At 54.9% G+C, this 21,586-nt stretch overlaps 1 protein-coding gene across 1 annotated transcript; it reads right to left on the reverse strand.

Annotated features, from left to right (window-relative positions):
- Positions 1–5,382: 5,382 nt before the first annotated feature.
- Positions 5,383–21,209, reverse strand: TMLHE (trimethyllysine hydroxylase, epsilon). Its single transcript, XM_084269017.1, has 8 exons — positions 21,138–21,209; positions 16,181–16,347; positions 14,879–15,055; positions 13,854–14,133; positions 12,678–12,797; positions 9,458–9,694; positions 8,764–8,902; positions 5,383–7,974 (listed from the first exon to the last, which is right to left on the reverse strand). Exons 2-8 carry the CDS (start codon positions 16,344–16,346, stop codon positions 7,843–7,845), a joined length of 1,251 nt encoding a protein of 416 aa, XP_084125143.1. The 5' UTR covers position 16,347; positions 21,138–21,209; the 3' UTR covers positions 5,383–7,842.
- Between the last annotated feature and the right edge of the window lie 377 nt (positions 21,210–21,586).

Raw genomic sequence — 21,586 nt, forward strand, 5'->3', positions numbered from 1 at the left:
TGATACTTCAGAATTTGCCTTTAGTGAAGGTGGATTTTGCCCCAGAGCTTTCTTGGGCATCTCAGCTGTGGAAGCATCAAGCACTGGGTCTGTAAGGGCTCCAGCTGCAGCCCAGGAGCTCTGAAGGACGAAGGGAGGGGCAGGAATGTTGCAGGTGGCTGTGCCTCCCTCCCTCCGGGAGCTGAAGCATCCCCTTCCTTCTCAAAGGCCCCACAACCTCACCACAGAATTGGGGTTTGCTTTGGGGAAGCCCTGTGACACCCCAGGCAGGGCTCTCCATGCCTGTTACCCGGTGTTGGGCTGGTGGATGTAGCAGTCACGCCACAGAAGCCCTCACAGGCTTCTGAGCACTTCTCCCTGCTCGAGTGGCTCCTCTCTGCGTGGGATGGCATCTCTGCAAGCCAGCTTTGGGGAGAATCGCTGCGATTTAGGGGTGGATCTCAGCTGGCCACTCCCCTAGAAGAGTCTTTCTGAGACGGAACATCACCTGGAGCAGCAGATGGGCTCATCCTCACGCCATCACCTACAGCAGCTGCCCGAGAGATGGAGCATCCCTTTGCAGTGCCAACACAGAAACACCCTGCTCACCTCCCCAGCTCTGTCTCTGTCTCTAAGAATAAAGCTTTAAGTGCAGGGACATTCTCCTTAGAGGCTTCTTTTGCTTCCAGAGGCACAGACATGCTCAGTAACCAATACAGCCCAACACCCCTAAGCACCCACAGCAGAAATGCCTTTGACATGCCCACACATCCCAGTGACTGGGGGAGCTTCACTTTGGTCCCAGTTCCCACCCCACCTACACACCATCATGCAAAGCCCCTTTTAGAGCCATGAGTGATGCCAGGGCAGGAAATGAGAGCACCAGGGCTGCAAAAGGGGCTCAGAGCTGCCAAAAGCAGCATTATCTGGCTGTAGCGTGGGGAACTGCCCCCCAGCACTATGACCAGAACCCCTTACAGAGCAGCAGCAGGATGAGGTGAAGCAGCAGATGAGCACATGAATTACAGTTTCCCCACAAAGGAGAACTGCAGTATCATAGAGACTGGTGAAGAGCTCCTTCCCTTTTTCAGCCCCCTTCCAGCTATGACACACACACACTTCATCTCCCTCAGCACATAACCAGCAAAAGACTCAAGCTAAAGAAAAAAAGAAATTAAAAAAAAATTACTGCTGCACCATGACCAGTTGGTATTTCAGTATGAAGAAGTCAGCTCATCATCATCATCAATGGTGGCAGCAGTAGCAGCACCCAGGGACCCCCTCATCCCCATCACCTGGGGTGCAGCACATTCTCATCTCTTACTACAGGTCTTCTGAAGGGTTATACCCACAAAAATATTTACTTGTATTCATTAACACTCAACAGCCTCATTAAGTCTGTGCAACAAACACATCCCCCCTTCTGAGGGGAGGATTTCTCTAGCACCAGTTCCCTGAGGACATGCTGGGGCAGCTCCAACTCAAGCAAACATCTTGGGCAGACAACACGTCTGAACACCCCCAAAAGTACCCAGTCTTTCCCAGTTTTCATAGAGGACAAGGTAGAAAGAGTTCTTCACCTTTAGACTGGGAATAGTGAGCATATCTGAGATCTAACAGTGCCTTTTCCTAGTGAGAATCACCTGGTTTGGAGATGCAGGAGTCAACTTCTGGCTGCCTCCTCAAGAACACCCTGGGAACAGTGGGAAAAAACCCTCCCACCCTCCCAGGAATGGGAGAGCCCAGCTCATTATCACTGCTCACAAGAGAGCCAGAGCCAGAGCCAGAGCCAGAGCCAGAGCCAGAGCCAGAGCCAGAGCCAGAGCCAGAGCCAGAGCCAGAGCCAGAGCCAGAGCCAGAGCCAGAGCCAGAGCCAGAGCCAGAGCCAGAGCCAGAGCCAGAGCCAGAGCCAGAGCCAGAGCCAGAGCCCCATCCTCCCCTCACTTACCAGCCAGTTTGAGCAAAGAAAAACCCCCTCCCCAGGGAAAGCTTTAAGGCTGATTTCAGGCCCAGCCCATCAGCACAGCAGATTGCCCTTTCCTTGCCTAACTGCCTTCAAACCCTCTCCACCTGTGGCCACCTTAAAGGAGAACTACAGCCCTCCAGCACCCAGAGAGACACACGTGATGGCTGCAGATGTGCAGAAAGAAAACTGGAAGTCCCGATTAAACCTGAATACCAGAGGAATAACAATATTAAGAACAATAATAATAATAAAAGATGATGTGCATCTCTTATCCAGGAGACTTGCTGTGCCATGCTGCTTGACAGATGCTTTCCCCTGAAAGAATTGCTTGTCTGCACCACCAGTGAGGAAGCAGCAGGGGGTTGATGCTCTTTGTGTCCTGTTCAGCCGGTTACTGGTGCTCGGGGTGTTCCACAGGTGTCTGGGCTGGGGGTTTTCTTCCTTTTCTGAGGTTGAAGGCAAGTGTTGGGGGTGAAACTTCTTACCTTTCACCGGGGCTTTTAAAAGCAACCTTTGCTGGTGCTGGATGGGGCTGTTTCTCAGAAGGTAACTGACTTCTGGGAATCTTTATTCTCTCTTTATTTCACATCTTCCCTGCTCAGCAGCAGCAGTTTGCCTCTTGCTGCCTCTCACGGGGGCACTTTCCTCTTTCCCAGGGTTTTTCAAACCCAAAAGCTTTGTCTCAATCTCCTTTGTTAAGGATTCCCAGCTGGTATTTTGTGGGGCACGCTGCTGGGCGCTCTGCAGAGAGGGGCTCACTCTGCCCTGCATAGGGATGGGTGCTCTGCAGAGAGGGGCTCGCTCTGCCCCATGGCAGGATGGGGGCTCTGCAGAGAGGGGCTCACTCTGCCCCATGGCAGGATGGGGTGTGCAGAGAGGGGCTCGCTCTGCCCCATGGCAGGATGGGGGTGTGTAGAGAGGGGCTTGCTCTGCCCTGCATAGGGATGGGCGCTCTGCAGAGAGGGGCTTGCTCTGCCCTGCATAGGGATGGGGGCTCTGCAGAGAGGGGTTTGCTCTGCCCCATGGCAGGATGGGGCAGACAGGAGTTTCCAACCTCAGAGGTTTTTTCAGCACCAGGTTCGATTTCCCTGCCTGTAAAACGCTTTTGAGGTTTGGCTGTTCTGAGAATCCCAACAGCTTTTGAGCAGCAGGTTTCATGGAGAGCCTGGTGACTGGTTTTATGTAAACCCCCCTTTTTCTTTGGTCCCTATTTTGCCTCTTTGGGCTGGAGGGCAGAGGGTGGTCTACTCCCTCCACCCCCAAGCCCCTTCAGCCTCGCTGCTGCTGTGCCCAGCCCTGAACCCTTCAGAGATGCTTTGAGGGATTAATTAACCGCAAGTCAAGGGACATACCTGGTCCATGGGTCGGTGTGAATTAACAGCAGAGTAATTAATCACTTGGAAAGTCCTGGTGGGTGCCCTTGTCACCAGACTCTGATGAGCTTGTTTTTCCTTGATTTCATTATATCTGCCCAAGTCACTAACGGGGCACTAGGTGGTAACTTGCTTCCCACCCCCCCACTCCTGCCCTGTCACAATACATTTACCTCCATTCCATTCCCCAGGCTCCCAGCGCTCCCACAAAGTCAATGACCAGTAAGGAACTGGAAACAGGCGTACCCAGCAATGGGTGGGGTGCTGGAGAGCCTGGGTAGAGTGAGCAGGTACCGACTGCTCAGTGCGTTGCAGAGCGCTCGCGCATCCCCCCCAACCCCAGGCGGCTCCGTCTGCACCCCCACGGATTACTGGAGGGTTTAGGAGGCAGGGGGTGGGCAGGAGGGGTCTCTGTGTGCCCTGTGTGGCACCTTCCAGTATGTCACCAAGGCTGGTGACTGGGAAACTCTCTTGCACCATCTGCCTTTCCTCGAAGCGCTGACACACTCACCGTGGAGCGATTCGGTTCCCCCTCGGTTTGCTGTAACATTCGGGTTGCCTCATTTTTTCAGAGCAGAACTCTGTGTGTGTCTGTGTCTTCCTGACAGCTCAGGGGTAAAGTGGGGGGGGCTTTAATTAAGTTAATTATTAACTGCAGGTAACTGCAGCTTTAATTTTGCTGAAGGACCCTAATAAAATAGCTTCTATGCTTTCCAGTAGCCAGAAAGGAAAGAAATGGGGAAATAAAGCTAAAAGCATGAAAATACTCATTTTTTGTGTAACAAGTGTAGGCTCAAACTGTTTGTTTTCACCTCAGAAAAGGCTGTTAATCATCCCATCATTGAGGGGAGCGTGGCAAGAGCAATACCGACATCCTTCACCCCTCCTTGCAGGGTCTCTTGCTATCACCGGCGCTTCCTGGGGTGCAAAGCTGTTCCTTTCTGGTTTGGGCAAGTCCTGGGAGGAGGGAAAGGCTTCTGGCTGCACCAGAAGGGGGGCAAAGGGGACACACAGCAAATGATGGTGAGCTGGGGTGGGCTCTGGAGCACAGCAGGGAAGGAAAGCTCTGGGTGTACTGGAGGAAAACTGGGGATTCCTGATGCAACCAGCAGGTAAACTGGGGAGGGAATCTGGTTTCCCTGAGGACTCCAGGGAGCACTGAAAGCTGAACGGGGGGGGGAAGGGGGGGTGGGCTGTACTGCACACCCAAGGGGAAGGGTCCCACGGGGAGCAAAGAGGATGCTGAGGAGACAAGACCCCACACAGAGGTGTGCGGGGGGCAGCTGGGTGGAGGTAACCGGGGGTGCAGGTGGGGTGGGGGAATCTGCTCAGGTAGCACAGGGTTAGGGAGAGACACCCCGCAGCAGCAAAAGGGACGGAGCTGGGGGCTCCGAGGGCCCCCGGGGACACACTGCCCCCCCCGGGCTGCAGCCCTCACTGCTCCTTTCTGCCCCTGCTCAGCCCAGCTTCCTTCCTGTCTCACAGCCCGAAACCCATTTTCACACCCCCAGACCACCCCCCAGAGCGCTCAGCTTCCCTCTGCATGACCCCCAGCACCTCCACTTCCCTCTCCACCCTTCCTCAGCGCAACGGGGCATCAATCGCATCCTGCAGCTCTTTAAAGCTGTTCCTACTCATCCAGCCTTGGAAGAGCCCAGGGGATGGGGGGGCTCAAAAAAGGAAGAATAAGCTCCCTGGCGCGGTAGGGAAGCTCGCTGGGAGGGCAGGGAAGCTTGCTGGGAAGGCAGGGAAGCTCGCTGGGGAGCAGCTCGGTGCTCACCCTGCAGCCAGAAGGATGGGACCAGCCCTGGGCTTTTAAATATCAATTTCTTGCGTCTTCTGCCATCGTGCGGCCAGAGCAAGATAAGACGCTGGGGAGGCGAGGGAGAGGCAGCGGGTTACTGCTCCTCACGCTTATTCCACCTCTAATGGGTAATACAAACTTATTTCCCAGTTCACAACTGCCTGAAACACCCATTCTGCCAAGCTGACCGCTTTATAAATCATTTATTTGAAGACCCGACTTCTTCCTTTGGGAAAAGGTCTCAAAACACAGACAGTGGGTGACCAGGAGAAGGAATCAGTTCGTCCTTTATTGGCTGAAAGTGAAAAAAGCTCGATTACAAAACCTGATCTGTTGTCGATACAGGGAACAGAACCCACTCTGTGACATGGCCCCACAACCACCAAGAAGTCCCAGCCCTTGGAATGGGGTGGTGATGCTCACAAGCTGCTTGGGAAGAAGTTAGCCAGCCCTCCTGGGAAGTGGGGAGAGGAGATCTGTGAGATCTAAACCAAGCTCTCTCCTCCCCATGGTTGGGGCAGCTGAATTATTTGGGTAATGCCTGTGAGGAACCAAGGTGATTCTACAGTCACTGTGAAGAATTTTCCCCAGCAGAGATTAGAGAGGCATCTTGAGGAGTGTGTTGGCTTGGAGCTGGCTCAGGAGAGGAGCTTGGTGCCTGTAGCCCACAGCCCTGGGCAGCAGAGCTACAGGCACCATGCTCTGGGTCAGAAAGGCACCGATGTCACGATGACACACTGGGCTCAGCCCCAGCCCTGCAAGCTCCAGCGCAGGGCAGAGGCAGGTTTCCAGCTTGCAGCTGATCAACAGAGGTCCCTGAGCAGGGAAAGGGATGGCTGGAAGTTTTCCCTGTTACCCCAGACCTTTCCCTTCTACACTTGAGGGCAAAAAGAGCTCAGGAACCCCTGACACCCTCAAAAGTGCTCAAAGGTTTAAAATACTCATCAGGCTCCTTTGTCATTGTTTTTTGTCACCACCTCTCCTCTTCCCCCATGCCTAAGGCCAGGCTTCACTGAGCCCAGCATCAAACCAGCTCCAGAGCACCTGAGCTGCCTGAGGGACATGGGAGCCACTTGAGGGACAGTGGACCTACCCCTGGGGTTTGCTACTTCAACAGGATTAACAAAGACAGGTCAAAGTGGTGCTGGTGGAACTGGTGTCCAGGGAGAACCTCTGGAGAGAGGAGCTGAACACGTGCTGCAGGCTGCTCCAGGGATGTGCTGGCTCATCCTAAGGGAAAACTCCAGTTCCTGCTTGTGTTCCAGGCCTGGGAGTCTACCCAACAGCAGCCAGCTGCTTCAAACCTGTAGTACCTGCCACCATTGCTCATGTTTCACCTCCTCACCTATCCTCTGACCAAGCTTCCTGCCAAGCCTTCACCCAGGAACCCCTGTCACCTCTGAGGACTGCAGAGGAGGGCCAGGCAGCCTGGAAACACTGCATGAGACAGCCCCAGGCAGCTCAGTCTGCCAAGGAGCAGCTCAATGCTGGGACCTACGTTGCCAGTAGTCAGACAAAACAAGGGCAACAAGTGCAGACACATCTGTGTTGTACCTGTACCCTAGACACAGCAGCTCTTACAGGGAAGCCAGGAGTAAGAGGGACCAGCCCTGTTTTAAGGCCCAGTTGGAGGAGCAAACACCACTGAAGAGATGAGAGAATGAAAAATAAGCTAATCCTAAAATCCCCTCCTGGTTCTGGTAACGATCAGATTTGCTTCCTCTCCTTACGCTGTGGCCCTGCCGTGTGCCAGTTTATCTTCCCAGCTGCCAGGAGCCACAAGGCATCTGTGTTAGTCACAGGAGAATATGCTAAACCCCCCCAAAAAAACTTGGTCAGTCCCACCCAGCAGCCCTGGAGTGATGATCTAACACAAATCCCTCCTTCCCAACAGAGGAAGGGGCAAGCACAGCAGGGAATTCTGTCAGCAAATCCCCTCGGTGCTGAGCCACTGCTGAGCACAGCACAAGGGCAGGAAGAACACAAAAGGGGGAGTTACTGAAGTGAAGGAAACACAGGAAACACATCCCTCATCTAACAGAGCCATCCCTCCTTCCTGACAACATGGATCTCATTACTTCCCCCCTCTCCTCCTAACTCAACCTTTGCAGAAATACCCAAACTACACCGGGTTCCTGCCCCAGGCCATCCCACAGGCAGCACAGCTCCTACCGGTGGCTGTTCCAAGGGTGTGCAGTAGGCTGAAGAAGGAGGAAGTCATGGAGATGTGCCAACAGCCCTCACTTTGGGAAGTGGTGTTTTCATCAACTAGAGACCATAGGTTTTGATTTTCTCAAGAAGGGGTGAAGTCCCATGCTGGGGTGAGACAAGACCCTGAAGATTTCTGTTCTACTCTGGCAATAAAACCTCAGCCAGAGCCACCAGCTGACAGAGGGGCTGAACAAGAAGGAAAAAAAAAGGCAAACATTTCAAATCCTGAAGGCACTTGATCAGAGAGGAGCACTTCACATCAATAGGCACTGGGAGCACTTCCTGTGGTGTTGGCAGAGCCAAGGAGGACAGACTGACTGAGAGACCAGGCTGGGTGCACAGCCAGCAAGAGCCGACTGCACTCAGGGGCAGAATTCAGTCCTGTAAAGCTCCCATAACCTTTGGCTTCCACCTGCTCCTTCTCCAAGAGCCTCAAGGAGAGGGTGGAGGTGTCTGAGGTATGTGCAACATCTTCATGGAGGTGATGGGAGGTGCCACTGCTGGCTGGGCTAAGCCTGGAGCCCCAGCAAGCGTGCGGTGTTGAGCACGTCGTCCCTGGTCAGGTAGCAGCCGCAGAGCTGGCGGTACCCTGTGAACGCTTCCCGGCCGTGCAGCACACGCCAGTTGTCTATGAACAGAGCCTGCAGGCCAAGAGAAAGGAGCTGTCAAGAGGGGGAAACCATCACACCCAGGGCTGGAGATCCATGGAGACTGGAAGGGCAGGGAAGGCCGTGCCATGTGAGACCACAGACAGATGTTTCACGTGCTCTAGCGCAGCTGTTTTAAGCCAAGGCAGCCAAGCTTGGCTGCCTTGGCTTAAAACAGCTGTGCTAGAGCACATTAGCTCTGCTGCTAAGCCCAAGTTAAAACACAACAGCTAGAGAAGCCCAGGCATATGGTCTGGGCTGTTTCCTGGCTTTTCTATTGGAGAGATTGAGCAACAGTTCACCAGTAAAAGAAACGGCACCACAGCCACTTCTGGGATGGAGAAGATACCCCTGAGACCCTACTAGCCATGTATGGGTTCAAATAAAGCCTCAGAAGTTAATTCCACTTCCCCACACCTTTGTGTGTTCTTCTGGAATAAGTCAGAGGCTGGACAGTGTTCCCAGCCTCTCTGCTTCTGAGCGTCCTTCTCCCACTGATGGGGAAGATCCTCCTCCCTTCCCCCAGCTGGGATGAGCTTCCTCAGAGGCAGAGTTTGAACTGAACATTTCTGCCTTACCTGGAAGCTCCTATTCTTTTAGGACAGGAGGAACACAGCACCCCAAGATGGCAGTACCCTAACACAGGACACCTTCAACCAGCCATGAAGAGGGAAACCGCAGGACGTGGAGCTTGCCAGAAGCACCCACCTTAGTCACACATCCCAGGGAGCCCTACCACCCTCCCTGTACCACACACACAAAACCCCCAGCTCCTTGTCCTACCTTGCCTGGCTTCAGTTTGACCCACAGTTCATTCTCTGGTCTCCTGAGCTCTGTGGTGAGTGTGCGGTGAGCAGCGTACCAGCGGTGCACGACATCGTAAGGCACAGTGTTGATGACAGCACGGTCGTAGTTATTGTATCTAGAAGCAAAGAAGAGATGAGAGACCCATCCCCAGGGTGATGTGAGCACAGCCAGGTATTGCCAAAGGGAGCCTGCAGGATTTAAGGTAGTATTTAAGGGAGGTGGTGCTGCTCAGAGAGGGAGTGCAGAGCAGAGCTGGACACCCTCTTGCACTAAGCTACACCAGAGTTTCTAGAAGCGACCCTAATGTCCTCTGAAGGGGACCAGCCCGTGCCCTCCTTGTTCCCTGCACACCAGCCCAGTGTCTGGGGGCTTCTTCAGAGCACGGCTGAATTCTGCTGCCTCTCAAGCAAAGCGAGATGAGGACATGCAGCTGAAGGGAGTGAGAAATCAAAGCTCAGCACTGACACCCATCTTTCTACTGGTGGTTCTGACACTTCCTCTGAGAGAAGCAATGCACAGCTCAGAAGGAAACGTAGCAGTTTCTGTGGTTTCACCCCTGCCCCTCAAATATACGTTGGTTTTCAGTTTACAGTATGTTCTGGAAAACCACTATCATCTGTCACAATCCTCCCTCCTCCCCATAAGCAAAGAGGCCCAACGCTGGTATTACCTGATCAGGTAAAGCTCGTTGTTCCAGGGGTAGACGTTGAGAACCGGCCCGACCCCGATCATGTGGTTGTGACAGTCTCCCACGTTCTCCACATACTCGTGCTTGAGCGGCACCTTGCTGAGCAGCTGGAACTGATCGGGGGCTCGCCGGAGAACCTGCTCTGCCGCGTAGAAACCGTCCACCAGCAGCGTCCTCCCGCCCGTGCCCTCGTGCTTCAGGCAGTGAAACACCTGGATGCTGCACATGGGGGAGAGAATCCGGATCAGAAAAGCCCTTTGGTTGCTTGTTCTGTGGGGAGAAGGCGCTCCCTGCAGATCCAGGGAGGTGGGGATGGGTTCATTACAGATGTAATGAACTTTATTTCTCTAAGACCTGTGAGGGAGTGGAGACAGACCAGCAAGAAACTGCTGTACTTGTGGGCTCTTCAGGCCCAACCTCACACACTTCTGCTTTCCAAGAGGAGGGGTAGCTTCCTACGCCGCCTCCCAAATCAAGTGCCAAGAGTTGGGGAGACTCTCAGGTGGTGTAGGATCAGGAGCCAAAGTCCATCCAGGTAGTAGGATGCAGAGGTTCAAAAGCTCAAAACTAACTTCCCTAGAACATCACGGAAAGGGAGGATGGTTAAAGCAATGCTGGGCTCTCCAGGGACTAGAGAAAGAGCCCAGGGTGATTCTCTTTCAAGGGCAGGCCATCAGAAGCCATTCAGTTCACCACTGTGCATTAAAGACCCTATGGAAAGCCTGGAGCAGAGGAGCCTAGCTAGAGGGACACCCCTTCCCTTGGGGGAAGCCATCCGACCCACCTCCTGTCCCTCCTCCTCCCCTGCAGCTTCTCTGTCCCACACCCAAGCACGAGGGGCATTGCACCCTTAGGAACAAACACCAGGAGCTGCCTCTGTCCACCTACTCCCACTTGTCACTGTGCACCAACTTCACTTGTCAGAAAATTAACTGTGACCTTGAGGAAAAGCCTTTATCTTCTGCTCTCTCTTCTCCCAGTCCCACAGCAAGCAGTGTGGCCAGACCTCCCAGCCTCACCAGCACCTTTTCACCTGGGTGCTCCCAACACCCTCACCCCAGTTTCAGGAGAGCATTACAGAGTCAGTCCACAGGCACAGGAGCAAAGGACTCTTGGTGCCTCAAAGGCAAAACCTCCTCCTGCAGCTTCAGGCACTAAGAAAAGCTCTTCCAAGGGTGGGATCTTCAGCCCCTGGCTGGTGAGGGAACCTGTGGTCTTTCCCATAGTTTGGGGAGGTTCCATCCTCTACCCTTCACAATAATTTAACCTCAGACTCAGCAGATTTGTCTGATTTCAGGCAAAGCAGTGGGGGGAAGCAGACAGTCAAGGGAACACATCTCTCTGGAAAAACACCTCACTTCATTTAGAAGCAGGCCAGAGGGTTTTTGGAAGCAAGTCTGAACCAGCCTGGGAAGAAGGGACATCTGGCAGAGACAGGGGCTCAGGAAAGCCAGACCCTCATGCTCTTCCTGCACAGCTCTGGCTTTGCAGGATCACAGGCATCAGTGGTGAGCCACCCCCCCCAACTCAGCCCCCACTGTCACTTCAGCTGAGAACACCCCTGCCTTCTCCCAGTGGAAAAGAAGGGCCTGGAACGAGCTCTCCAGCTCTGGCACTGAGCAGTTCAATCAAAGCTCTTCTGTGGGCTGAAGCTGGGATTACTAATTATTTTTTTTAATTTTAAATTTGATTTGGGGGGAGATTTTTGTGGGCTCCTAAACCAAGTCAGCCACACAGGTCCTGCAGTCAGCAACCTGAAAACAGGGAATGCATCTAAATCTGGCTCAAGTGCGTGGCAGGACCTGTGCTCCCTGGATACTTCCAGCTCCACAGAGCACATGGAAACCCACGTCCTCTGCTCCTCATGCCCAGCTGCTTTGCTACCACCCAAAAGCTTCCTGCCCCAGAGTGGTGCTCAGTCAGGGTGCCCAGGGAACCCCACCCTTCCTGGGCTGAAGGGCTGCTCCCAAATCCACATACAGCCAACCCATCTCCCCCTTCCATCCTCCCCTGCTTTTACAGCTCTGAACCACAGATCCTTCCCATTAGGAGGTTTAGAAAGTCACTGGCCTCACTGGGAAGAGCTAATCCTGCCCTCAGGCAGGAAGTGTGGACTGGATGACTTCTCCAGCAGCCCCAGTTCCACAGGAGATAACACTACTTCCTCCATTCTCCCTCAGGCCATTTTCCCCATCATTCTCCTCTTGACAGATAAAAGCAGGCATTAAAAAAATAAATGAATTAAGCCAGACATCAAGCTTAAGTCTCTTGCACTTCACTGTGAGCAGCAACCAGGGCTGCTGCCTTTCCTTCTCCAGCTGTGTGCAGAACCCACAGCCCAGAGGCTAGATCAGAAAAGCAGTTTGCAAAGGAGCATCTGAGAAACATTTGAGCAGCTACAACCTGCTTTTAAAAGCACAGACGTGGGTGAACTTTGAAGGGCTGGGGAACCCTGGTTTCTGCCTCCCTGACAGGGCTGCCCCAGTGCCAAAATGCAAACTCCAACCTGTCTGAACTGAGAGTGGCTGCACAGAGCTTACACCAGCACAGCACGTACATTGGTCACTGCTTGGGAGAGTGGAGGCAGCTGCTGACACTGATGCCAAGGTGAGCTGCTCTCCCCTCCTTCCCCACAGGCTACAGCTAAGCCAGCTCTGCCATCAGGGCCCTGATGTGGGTGAAGAGGGTTTGCCCCCCAGGCAGCAGGATTAAGTCCCAGCACATTTTTGCAGGGCTGATAATGGGCACTTGCTGCCTGCCAGGTGCCCCCAAAAGCCAAGTCAGCTGCTGGGTTCTGTGAGGTTGAATGTTGCCTCTGTCACTTCAGAGACTGAGGAGGGTGACTTCAGAACAGGCTGTCAGAGAAGCTCCAGGGTAGCACAGACACAACTACAGCACTGAGCCTTCTTTGTGGCTATGAAGACTACCTGAACCACAGCAACACCAAGCAGCCAGGTGAGAGCTGAGTCCTTCATTGCCTGTGTGCTGGAAGACCCTGAAGCTTCAAGCACAGGGAAAAGAGCAGTCTACAGACTATCCCCCTCCTCTGGATCAGACAGGACCTGGGATTGCTGGGTGAGTAGTGGAACTACATTCCAACAGCAGCATTGGAGACACTGAAGCCCATGGCACTAGAAATGCAGCACTGTGAGGTGCTCTCACCCTCTGTGCTGTGTGGCTGGGAACCAAGGAGAGCACTTACCCACAGGGCTCCTGGAAGTAGGTTGTGTCAGTGTGACGGTCCAGAGCCAGCTTGGTGTAGGCTGTGTCTCCCCGGGAGAAGTCGGAGGTGAAGTACCACATTCTGCCATAAATGGTCTCCCTGGAAAAGGAGGGGTGGTTATGGCAACCTGCTGGAGGGGATCAGCATGGGGGTAAAGCCAACCTGCTCTCCAATTTGAGGTTCCTCCCCTCTGATCTATGGGCAGAGGAAGTTAAAGCAGAACAGCTCTGCAGAACTCACACTGTCAGGAGAGTCTCAGTCCCAGTGTTCCCCCTTTCCCCCTCAAGAAGACTGGCAGCAACAGGGCTGCTTCACCTCCACAGCCACAGATCTTCCCACCCCAAACATCAGCCCAGCAGTGGGTACCAGCCACGGGGTGACAGGAGGAGCTGCCAGAGCACAGCTGTGCTCTACCCACCACCCATCTCACTGCCTGTTTGTAGGATCCCGTGCTTTCACGTCCCTATAACATGCACAGAAGGGAGCAGACAGAAGTAAGGACAAACAGTACTACAGGGTTGAGGGTGCCTGGGGAAAAAGTGTGGCTGTTTATTCCTTGGAGCCCCTCCTTTCTATCTGGAGTGACTATTCATGGAAAGAAATTCCTCCTCTTCCAGCAGCCCAAGGCAAGTTAAACTGTTCCTGCAGCTTGGATAAAACATGAAACCCAAAGCCTGGCTTGCCAGGCTGTCGGCATGTTTTAAACAAACACTGAAGAAACATTTTCTCAAGGTTTCCCTTTAGAGCAAGAGCTACAAACCAGTTTTGGTCTCCCTGGCTCCCAGGGCCAGGGCTGCCCTCCTAACCTTTCAAGTCATAACAGGAAACGTCTCTCCCTGCAGAGCTCCAGTCCTCTCAGACAGGCTGCTCCCTTCAGCCACTGCTCTGTGCACAGCCAATAAAGGCGTCACACGCTCCAAAGGCAGCTCCACAGCCCAGCAACTCCAGGTTCTCACCCCCTCCTCCCCCCATCAAAAGAGGGCAGATGCCACAGGTTAACACCCCATCTCAGCTCAAGCAGGCTGGACAGAGACTGCAGAAGTTACACACCAGGCTGCAGCACACAAGGTGCAGGACAGGAGGGCAACAAAAAGGGACAGTAACAGTCTGCCCTCTGCAGCTCCACCAGCAGCCTTTCCAGGCAGCCCTACTTACCTGATCAAGCTGATCCTTTCTGCTAAGATCTGGGTGTCCTCTTTGGTGGGAGTGACGTTCTCAACAAAGGCAATCCCGTACAACAAGAAGTTCTGCAGGAATTCCTTCAGCCCCTCATCTGTCTCCAGGAAGCTCTGGCAGTCGACGGACGGGACCTGGGCTTGGCGGTAGATTTCTGCGTTCCAGAGGATCCGGGGGTGCATGACCCGCTGCTTCTGCCCCTCGTAGCTGTTCTTCACCAGCCACTCCAGCCCATACCGTGTCACATGCCCGTCTGGCCCTTAAGGGAGAAGGGACACAAGTCACCACAATCACATTGAACAGCCTGGGATGGTGGTCAGTGCAATCATCAGTCTAGGACTGCCCTCACTCTGTTAATTGTGGCTGGTGATGGACTCTCTGCACACCAATGCCACCCAAAACACTATCTGGCTAAGGCCACAAGTCCCCAGCAGCATTGTCACTGCTGCAAGGACTCCAGAGCTATGTGTTTTGACTGATAGGGCTTGTTTTCTATCAACAGGACACCAAGGGGAAGTAAAGCATCAGAGAGAAGCCTGTAAGTAAAGGTAACGCTACAACCAAAGGGAGGAAGCGGGTGGGAAGCTGAGGGGAAGGGATGGAAAGCAGGAATTCTGATCAGGAATCCCAGCTCAAACAGGACAGGGCAAGGAAAAGAAAACCAACCACTGCTCAACCCAATCCATTCACTGCCTGTGGTGCTGCTGTGTTCAAACCTGGACACAGAAGATACACCCATCTCTACCCAACACGGGCTGGGCAGGAGGGGGAGGAAAACCAAGGCACGAATTTAAGACCAAGAGTGTTTACAGGAACAGCACTGCTCAGAAGGGCAGATTTTAAATGTCTGCTGACAGCTAAATCTCTTCCCAAAACAGCAACAGATGGAGAGATAAGGCTGCTCTCTCCCAGCAGACCTACGGGTGGGACCCATCAACAAAGCTCCCTCCAAGCAAGGCCAGTAGCCCGTTAAACACACAGGGTAGAGTCACTTGGCTACTTACAGGTGAGAAAGAGCGTGGTCTCATCCACTCTCACAGCCTTGGGTTTGATGCCCAGGCCCACGCTGGCCGTGTCCAAGCTGCGCTGGTTGGTCTTGGCGTTGTAGCAGGAGGCGGAGCGGCAGTGATCCCGCAGCCAGACAAAGTCGAAGCGCATCAGCGTGTCCGCATACCTGAGCTCTGCAAAGGGGCACAGGCTCAGGAGGCACAGTGGTGCTGGGAGCCCACGGGTTATCATCCTGCTGAGAGGATGCTGAGGCTGTTAAGACTCGGCACCTCTTTGCAGCAGTTAAGCTAGCTTGCCACAGGATGAAGACCAGGTGGAACCAAGATGCTGTTTGGCCTTCTTGGCCACCTGGGCTCACTGCTGACTCAGATTTGGTGTGCAGTCACCCAACATCCCCAGGTCCTTCTCTGCCAGGCAGCTGTATAGCCATTCTTCCCCAAGCCTGTAGTGCTGCACAGGGTTGTTTTGTCCCACGTGCAGGACTCTGCACTTGGCCTCGTTGAAGCTGATCCTGTCTGTCTCAGCCCATAGAAACACAGAATCACACACTGGTCTGGGTTGGAAGGGACCCCAAGGATCATACAGCTCCAACGCCCCTGCCACACGCAGGGACACCAACCTCCAGGCCTGGATCTACACAAGGCTGCCCAGGGCCCCATCCAAACTGGCCTTGAACACCTCCAGGGACGGAGAATCCACTACCTCTCTGGGCAGCCTGTTCCAGGACCTCACCACTCTTTCTGTAAAAAACTTCCCCCTAATATCTAATCTAAACCTTCCTTCCTTTAGCTTTAGTCCATTCCCCCTTGTCCTGCCATTATCTGCTCTTTTAAAAAAATTCACCCTGCTCAGATCCCTTTGAAGAGCCTCCCTGCCCTCAGGGAGATCGACTCATCTTCCCACCTTAGTGTCATCCACAAACTTACTGAGGGAACATTCGATCCCTTCATCAAGGTCATTGATAAAGATATTGAACAGGACTGGACCCAGGACTGAGCCCTGGCCTATGGCATTATAATCAGTTCTAGTAAACTGGGAATAGGGTCTAAGATTCCTTGTGTGAAAAGCCCTAAATCTTTTCTCAATCCAATTCATTTTGGATTTGCAGAAGGCCTGGCTGTCAGTGATCTCACCATGGCCCTGCCTTTGGGTATTCCCCAAGGGAACACAAAACATGGACTTGAGTAGGAACCCCTCTAACACAGGCCATTTCAGAAAGAAAAAGTGACCCCAAAGCATTCCTGGGGAACAAGGTGAGGGAAGTCCCACAGCAGGGGACAGGCCCAGCACACACCTACCTAGGTGATCACCGTGCAGCTGCCAGGCACACGTGAGGGACTCGGAGGCTGTGTGATGCCAGCGAGGAGCGAGGATGGTCCCTCTGCCATGGGGCAAGCGGTGCCTCCAGCTTCCCCCCAGCTGGCACGGCACCGCCAACAGACGCGCCAGCCTCCGGCACCACATCCTGCACAGCCAGGAGAGAAGGGGGAGAGAGAGAGAATGAGGTGACTCAGCTGTGCTACCACAACACATCCCAGGCTCCACATCAGCACTCCTGCCCCAGGCCCCACAGGCACTTCTGGGAAAGGTGGTATCGTCCCCCCTCAACTGTGGTTTAGCTGAGGAGAGGTGAGTGAGCGCCGGCCTGCTGAGGAGGAAGAAAAGCAATGGGCATGACAACTGGCAGCCCGGCCAGAGAAGACTGTCACCAACCTCCTGGGCACCACTTGGATGTGAAAAGCAAGGAAACAGAGAGTTTGGAGAGTCACATATTGACCACTCTCACCACCAAGCCCGAGTACCAGCGTCACTTCTGCATTCTGCCAGTGACAATGCCATCGGGTGCCTGCCACGCTTTTCCCAGCACCTACAACCCACCCACCTTTGGTTAGCAGCACACAGACCATGCTTGATGGCCCCCAAAGCAGGGCCTTTGCCCTTGTTTAGGGCAGGAGTAGCAGCAGATGCTTTTGCAGACAGGCCCTGGAGGAAGACTGGGAAGCTACACATGAGAACCAGCTGCCCCCCAAGACCACACAGAATGGAAGGAACAGGGAATTAACTGCTGAGGGATCAAGGAAACGCTTTACAGAAGCTAACCCAACCTGTGCCCACCAGCTGGGAACAGGAGGAGAGACAAGGGTGGCTTGTGTATTTTCTGACCACTGGAAACAGAGCAGAAAACAGTCCCAGGAAGAAACAAATCCTGGGATCCACCTGCTGTTCCAGAGGAGCTGGCGTGTGTTCAACGCTCCTGGGCAAGATACTGTCAAAAACTCATCCACTGCACATCTTGTTCCTTCTCTGGCATTCCCAGCTTTCCTAGACAGAATTACAGGGATCAGGGAGGTACCATGACCTTGGTTAAACACACACAGACTAGAGGCAGCCAGTAGTTGGGTCAGTCCTGGAAAAAGTATGCAAAACAAGGAGGAGGAGGAGAAGGAGGAGGAAGAGGAGGAGGTGGTTCTCTACTTGTGCCAAAGGACACAGCTGGCATGGAAGAAAAAACAACTGTGGTTAACTTCAGGGTAGAGATTAGAGAGCAATTTCTCAGAGGGAGATTTTTGTAACAACTCTTCAGTACAAAGGGCAAATCCCTTAGAGATTTTAAGACTGGTTTTAAATGCCCCATCATGTTTAGCTATTTCTGGTCTAAACCCAGCAGGATTTTAACAGCTCTGGCCTACAGTGCATAAAACCGTGGTATCACTGGCTCAGATACAGGCTTGGGAAGCATTTCTTATCCCAGACTTCTGATTTTTCCCCATTTTCTTATCTGAAAAGGACAGGCACTGGCACTCAGGCTGCCCACCTGCTTCTCCACTTCGTGGCTGACTCAGCGGCCACATCTCAGCAGCTGGCACTACCAGGAAGACCCACAGAGGACCCACATTCCCAGGCAACAACACCATGGGAAGGAAGAACAAACCCAAATGCAGCCAGCCAGCTCTAAGGAGAGGGGGGGGAACAGAGACATTTTCCTCAGGGGACCACGCTGCGAGATTCAGACGCCCAATTCGCAGCCGTCGAGTGCCACGAGGGTTTGGCCACAGCTTGGAAGTTCCTGAATTCTGTGGCTGATGAAATGCAACTCTGGCTCCTCAGTGGGCTGCAGGGGACCCAGCTGTGCCACAAGTCAGCTGGCTTCAGACAGAAGCTGATGTCTGGCTGCACACAGCAGGACAGGAGGCACTGGGAGTTCCTCGCCTGCTGCCCGGCAGCTGCGGTACCTGAGATCTCTGCTACCACAGCTGAGCGAGCGCCTCAAACCCCTCTGTGAAGCTCCTCACAGATGCTGACTGAGCCACGACATCCCAACTTCCCTCCTCCAGCTTGGAAAACTTAGTAGAGGAAAAAGAATTAGCCAAGTTTGATATACAAAATAATTTTAAGTGAGGAAAACCCAGAGCTACAGCAAACCAGGGGCTGACTATGATGCTGATGGACTTTCTGAAACTTAAAGCAATGATTTAACTTCCTGACCCAAGTGTTACCACTCACAAAGCTTTGGATTATCCTTTGAGAAAGGCACACAGGAGGGAAGGCTCTGTCCAGTTTGGCTTTTGGATGTCAAGGAGATCCACTAACCCAGAGGAGGGAACAAAATGGAAGGAGGAGGAAGCTCGTTTGAGCACAACCAGCTTCTCCTCACACAGGACCCAAAACCCGATGGGAAAAGCTCAGCTACAAATCCAATCAGACATCAGGCTCAGCCTGGGGCAGCTCCAGCCATGGTTATCTCCTCCTGCACACATTCCCTCTTCCAGTATCAGCACCCACCAGAGAACACACACAGGTGACGGTGGTGACCCAGCTCTCGCTCTTCTGCTGTTCTTGCTGGCAGCTGACACCACAAACAGCTCCTGGAGAGGCCTCAGATTAAATCTTTCCAAGAGATACCAAAGCTAATGAGGAGTTGAAATCGACAAAGAATTAATCCACCTGATTAGAGAGAGCATTTCATCTTGCCTTTGCATTTGCTTAACCAGAGCTGGCAGCTCTCTCCTGGCTGGAATGAGTTATGTGAGCAGCTCTTGGCCCCCCAGGCCTCCTGTTCACCTCCCCTTCATGCTTCTCACCCCTCTGCTGCCCAGACTGCATGCAGCTCACTGGGTGGCAGGGACACCCCACCACAGAATCTCCCTCAAAATTCAGAAAGGGCAGGAGGAAGAAGACATTAAACTACCCTGCAGGTAAACACCAGTGGATGTCAAGGAGAGACATCCAGTTACCACGTCTGCCCAAGCAGAGGTCTCTGTGTGAGAACTCCCAATATCCTGCGATTCAAGGAACTACCATACATACCAAGAGAGAGAGAAAAAGAGAGGAGAGGTGCTGCAAGAGGAGAAGGAAGGAAAAGGGGGCCTCAGGAGGGGCTGGCATGTCCAGGAGGCTTCCTGTCTGGCCCCTCGCTGTCCATCTCCCTCCCAACACAAGAGGCATTTGAAGGAACCAGTACCTGGTTTTGATAAAACGCCACAACTCCCATCCCAAGCTGGAAAAAGAAATGAGTAACCAAATAGTTTCAGCATGGAAAACGTGTAGGGAAGGAGAAACCAGACCAATCTGTGGTCTGTCAGCCAAAACCTTCTAGGAACGTAGATGACACTGGCCCGCTGGCGTGGGGGAAGCCGCTCTGGTGCCCTGACCGCTGCGGAGAGCCCTGTTGCATCACTGAGACAGCACGTCCAGACTGGGTTTTTAAGCTCATTTGGCATCTGAAAAAAAACCCCTATCTGGTTTTCATTAAGCTTTTCCAAACACCCAGCTGCTCACATGTCCTTTTGCACAGCTGGAAGCATCTGGAAGTAAAAGTTCCCTGATCCTTCCATACAGGAAAGTTTCAGTGGCACAACAGGCGTTACGCTTTGGAGGTGGGGAGGCAAAACAAAGCAGTTTTCAAGGCAGGCAGAGAAACACTGCCCACAGACCCCAGGCACCACATCCAGCTCTCCAGGCTACGCACATCTCGTTCAATCCAACGCTTCCACCCGCTTTGGAAGATGTACACAAACACCCTGAGGTCCCGCTGCTCGAGCAAAGGAAACCTTCCTGAAGGGAATGTGGGGGGTGGAGAAACCCACCACCCACCCAAGGAGTGTGCCAAAGGCTGAGCTGAGCTCCTGCTGCCTGGGGGGGGCTGTGCCAGAACCCGATGAGCGAAGTCCGCTCAGCCAGGTGACTGGGCAGGCCAAGCAGGGCATGCAACGCGGCACCTCAGCGGCTCAGTTAAAAGGTTTAACACCCGAGCTGGCCTGGCTTACCTATTAATTACAAAGGGAACAGCAGGCAGAGGGGCTGCCTCCCGCCTGGAGAGGCTCCTATCCCCTGTTCCCCTCCTAGCTGGGAGAGGCTCCTATCCCCTGTTCCCCCCCCATCCCCCGGGAGAGGCTCCTATCCCCTGTTCCCCCCCCATCCCACAGGAGAGGCTCCTGTCCCCTGTTCCCCCCTCCAGCCAGGAGAGGCTCCTGTCCCCTGTTCCCCCCTCCTCGCCGGGAGAGGCTCCTGTCCCCTGTTCCCCCCCAGCCGGGAGAGGCTCCTTTCCCCTGTTCCCCCCCCCTAGCCGGGGAGGCTCCTATCCCCTGTTCCCCCCTCCCCGCCGGGAGAGGCTCCTGTCCCCTGTTCCCCCCTCCCCGCCGGGAGAGGCTCCTGTCCCCTGTTCCCCCCTCCCATCCCCCGGGAGAGGCTCCTATCTCCTGTCCGTCCGTCCGTCCCCCACCCCATCCCATCCCCCAGGAGAGGCTCCTGTCCCCTGTTCCCCCCTCCCCGCCGGGAGAGGCTCCTGTCCCCTGTTCTCCCCCCCAGCCGGGAGAGGCTCCTGTCGGGAAGCAGACCCCCCTTCCAGCCTTTCCCCGCAAGGGATTCCAATTGAATGAGGGAGCCAACAAAGACACCCCAGGCACCGCCAGCTTCACAGCGGCTCCATCCCCACCCCCCCCCAGCCTCCCCGGAGATAACGGACCCGACCTGATCCCGCCGTGTTTGACACCGGCTGGCTCCGAGCCCCGCTCCCCACCACCGTCCCCGGGCCGGCGCCAGCGCGGGGGGACTCCCCTTGCCGGCCTCTCCCCGCGCTGGCACCGGCCGCGGCTCCCCCGGCCTCCTCACCGCCGCCCCCGGAGCCCACCAGGCCGCGAACGCCGCCCGACGAGCCGCCGGCCCCGGCAGAGCCCCCCCGGCCCGGGCGCAGCGCTCCCCCCATCCCCCCCAACCCCTTCCCCGGCGCTCCCACCGCCCCGGGCCCCAACCCACCCGTGACCAGCTCCTCCGGGGCTCGGGCCCGCCCCGGCTCCTTCCCGAGGGGCTTCACCGGGCCCCAAGCCCGCGGGGCGGCAACGACGGCGGGGCCCGGCCCGCCTCAGGCGGCGTCAAGCGCTGCCCGGGCCGCCCCGGGGCGGGGCCTCCCCACCGAGAGGGGGCGGGCCGGGCCGGGCCGCAGTGCCGCCCGCCATAGAGCGCGTCCGGGGCGGGGGGTGCTCGGTGGCTGCCGGGTCGGCTCGGGCCGGGGCAGCGCAGCGGGAAGAGGGGGGTGCACGGCCCGCACCGGAGTGGCGGCGGCCACCGAGACCCGGGCGGGTTGTCGGGTAGAGCGCCGCGCCGCCATAGAGAGGCGGGCGGGCGGATAGGATAGAGCGCCTCACGCACCATAGAGATAGTGAGGGGCGGGGGGGGGCGGTGGGAACCGTCTCTGAGCACGGAAA

Source organism: Gallinula chloropus (genome assembly GCF_964237585.1).
Source record: "Gallinula chloropus genome assembly, chromosome: 11".
Classification (NCBI taxonomy): domain Eukaryota; kingdom Metazoa; phylum Chordata; class Aves; order Gruiformes; family Rallidae; genus Gallinula; species Gallinula chloropus.

Excerpts from the sequence above, each read along its gene's own strand:
- TMLHE (XM_084269017.1), bottom strand. The coding sequence starts at position 16,346 with ATGTGGTGCCGGAGGCTGGCGCGTCTGTTGGCGGTGCCGTGCCAGCTG. Across the intron at positions 15,056-16,180 it reads GCTGCACGGTGATCACCTAG|AGCTCAGGTATGCGGACACG; the intron begins GTAGGTGTGTGC and ends GCCCCTTTGCAG. Across the intron at positions 12,798-13,853 it reads GAAAGGATCAGCTTGATCAG|GGAGACCATTTATGGCAGAA; the intron begins GTAAGTAGGGCT and ends CTCCTTTTCCAG.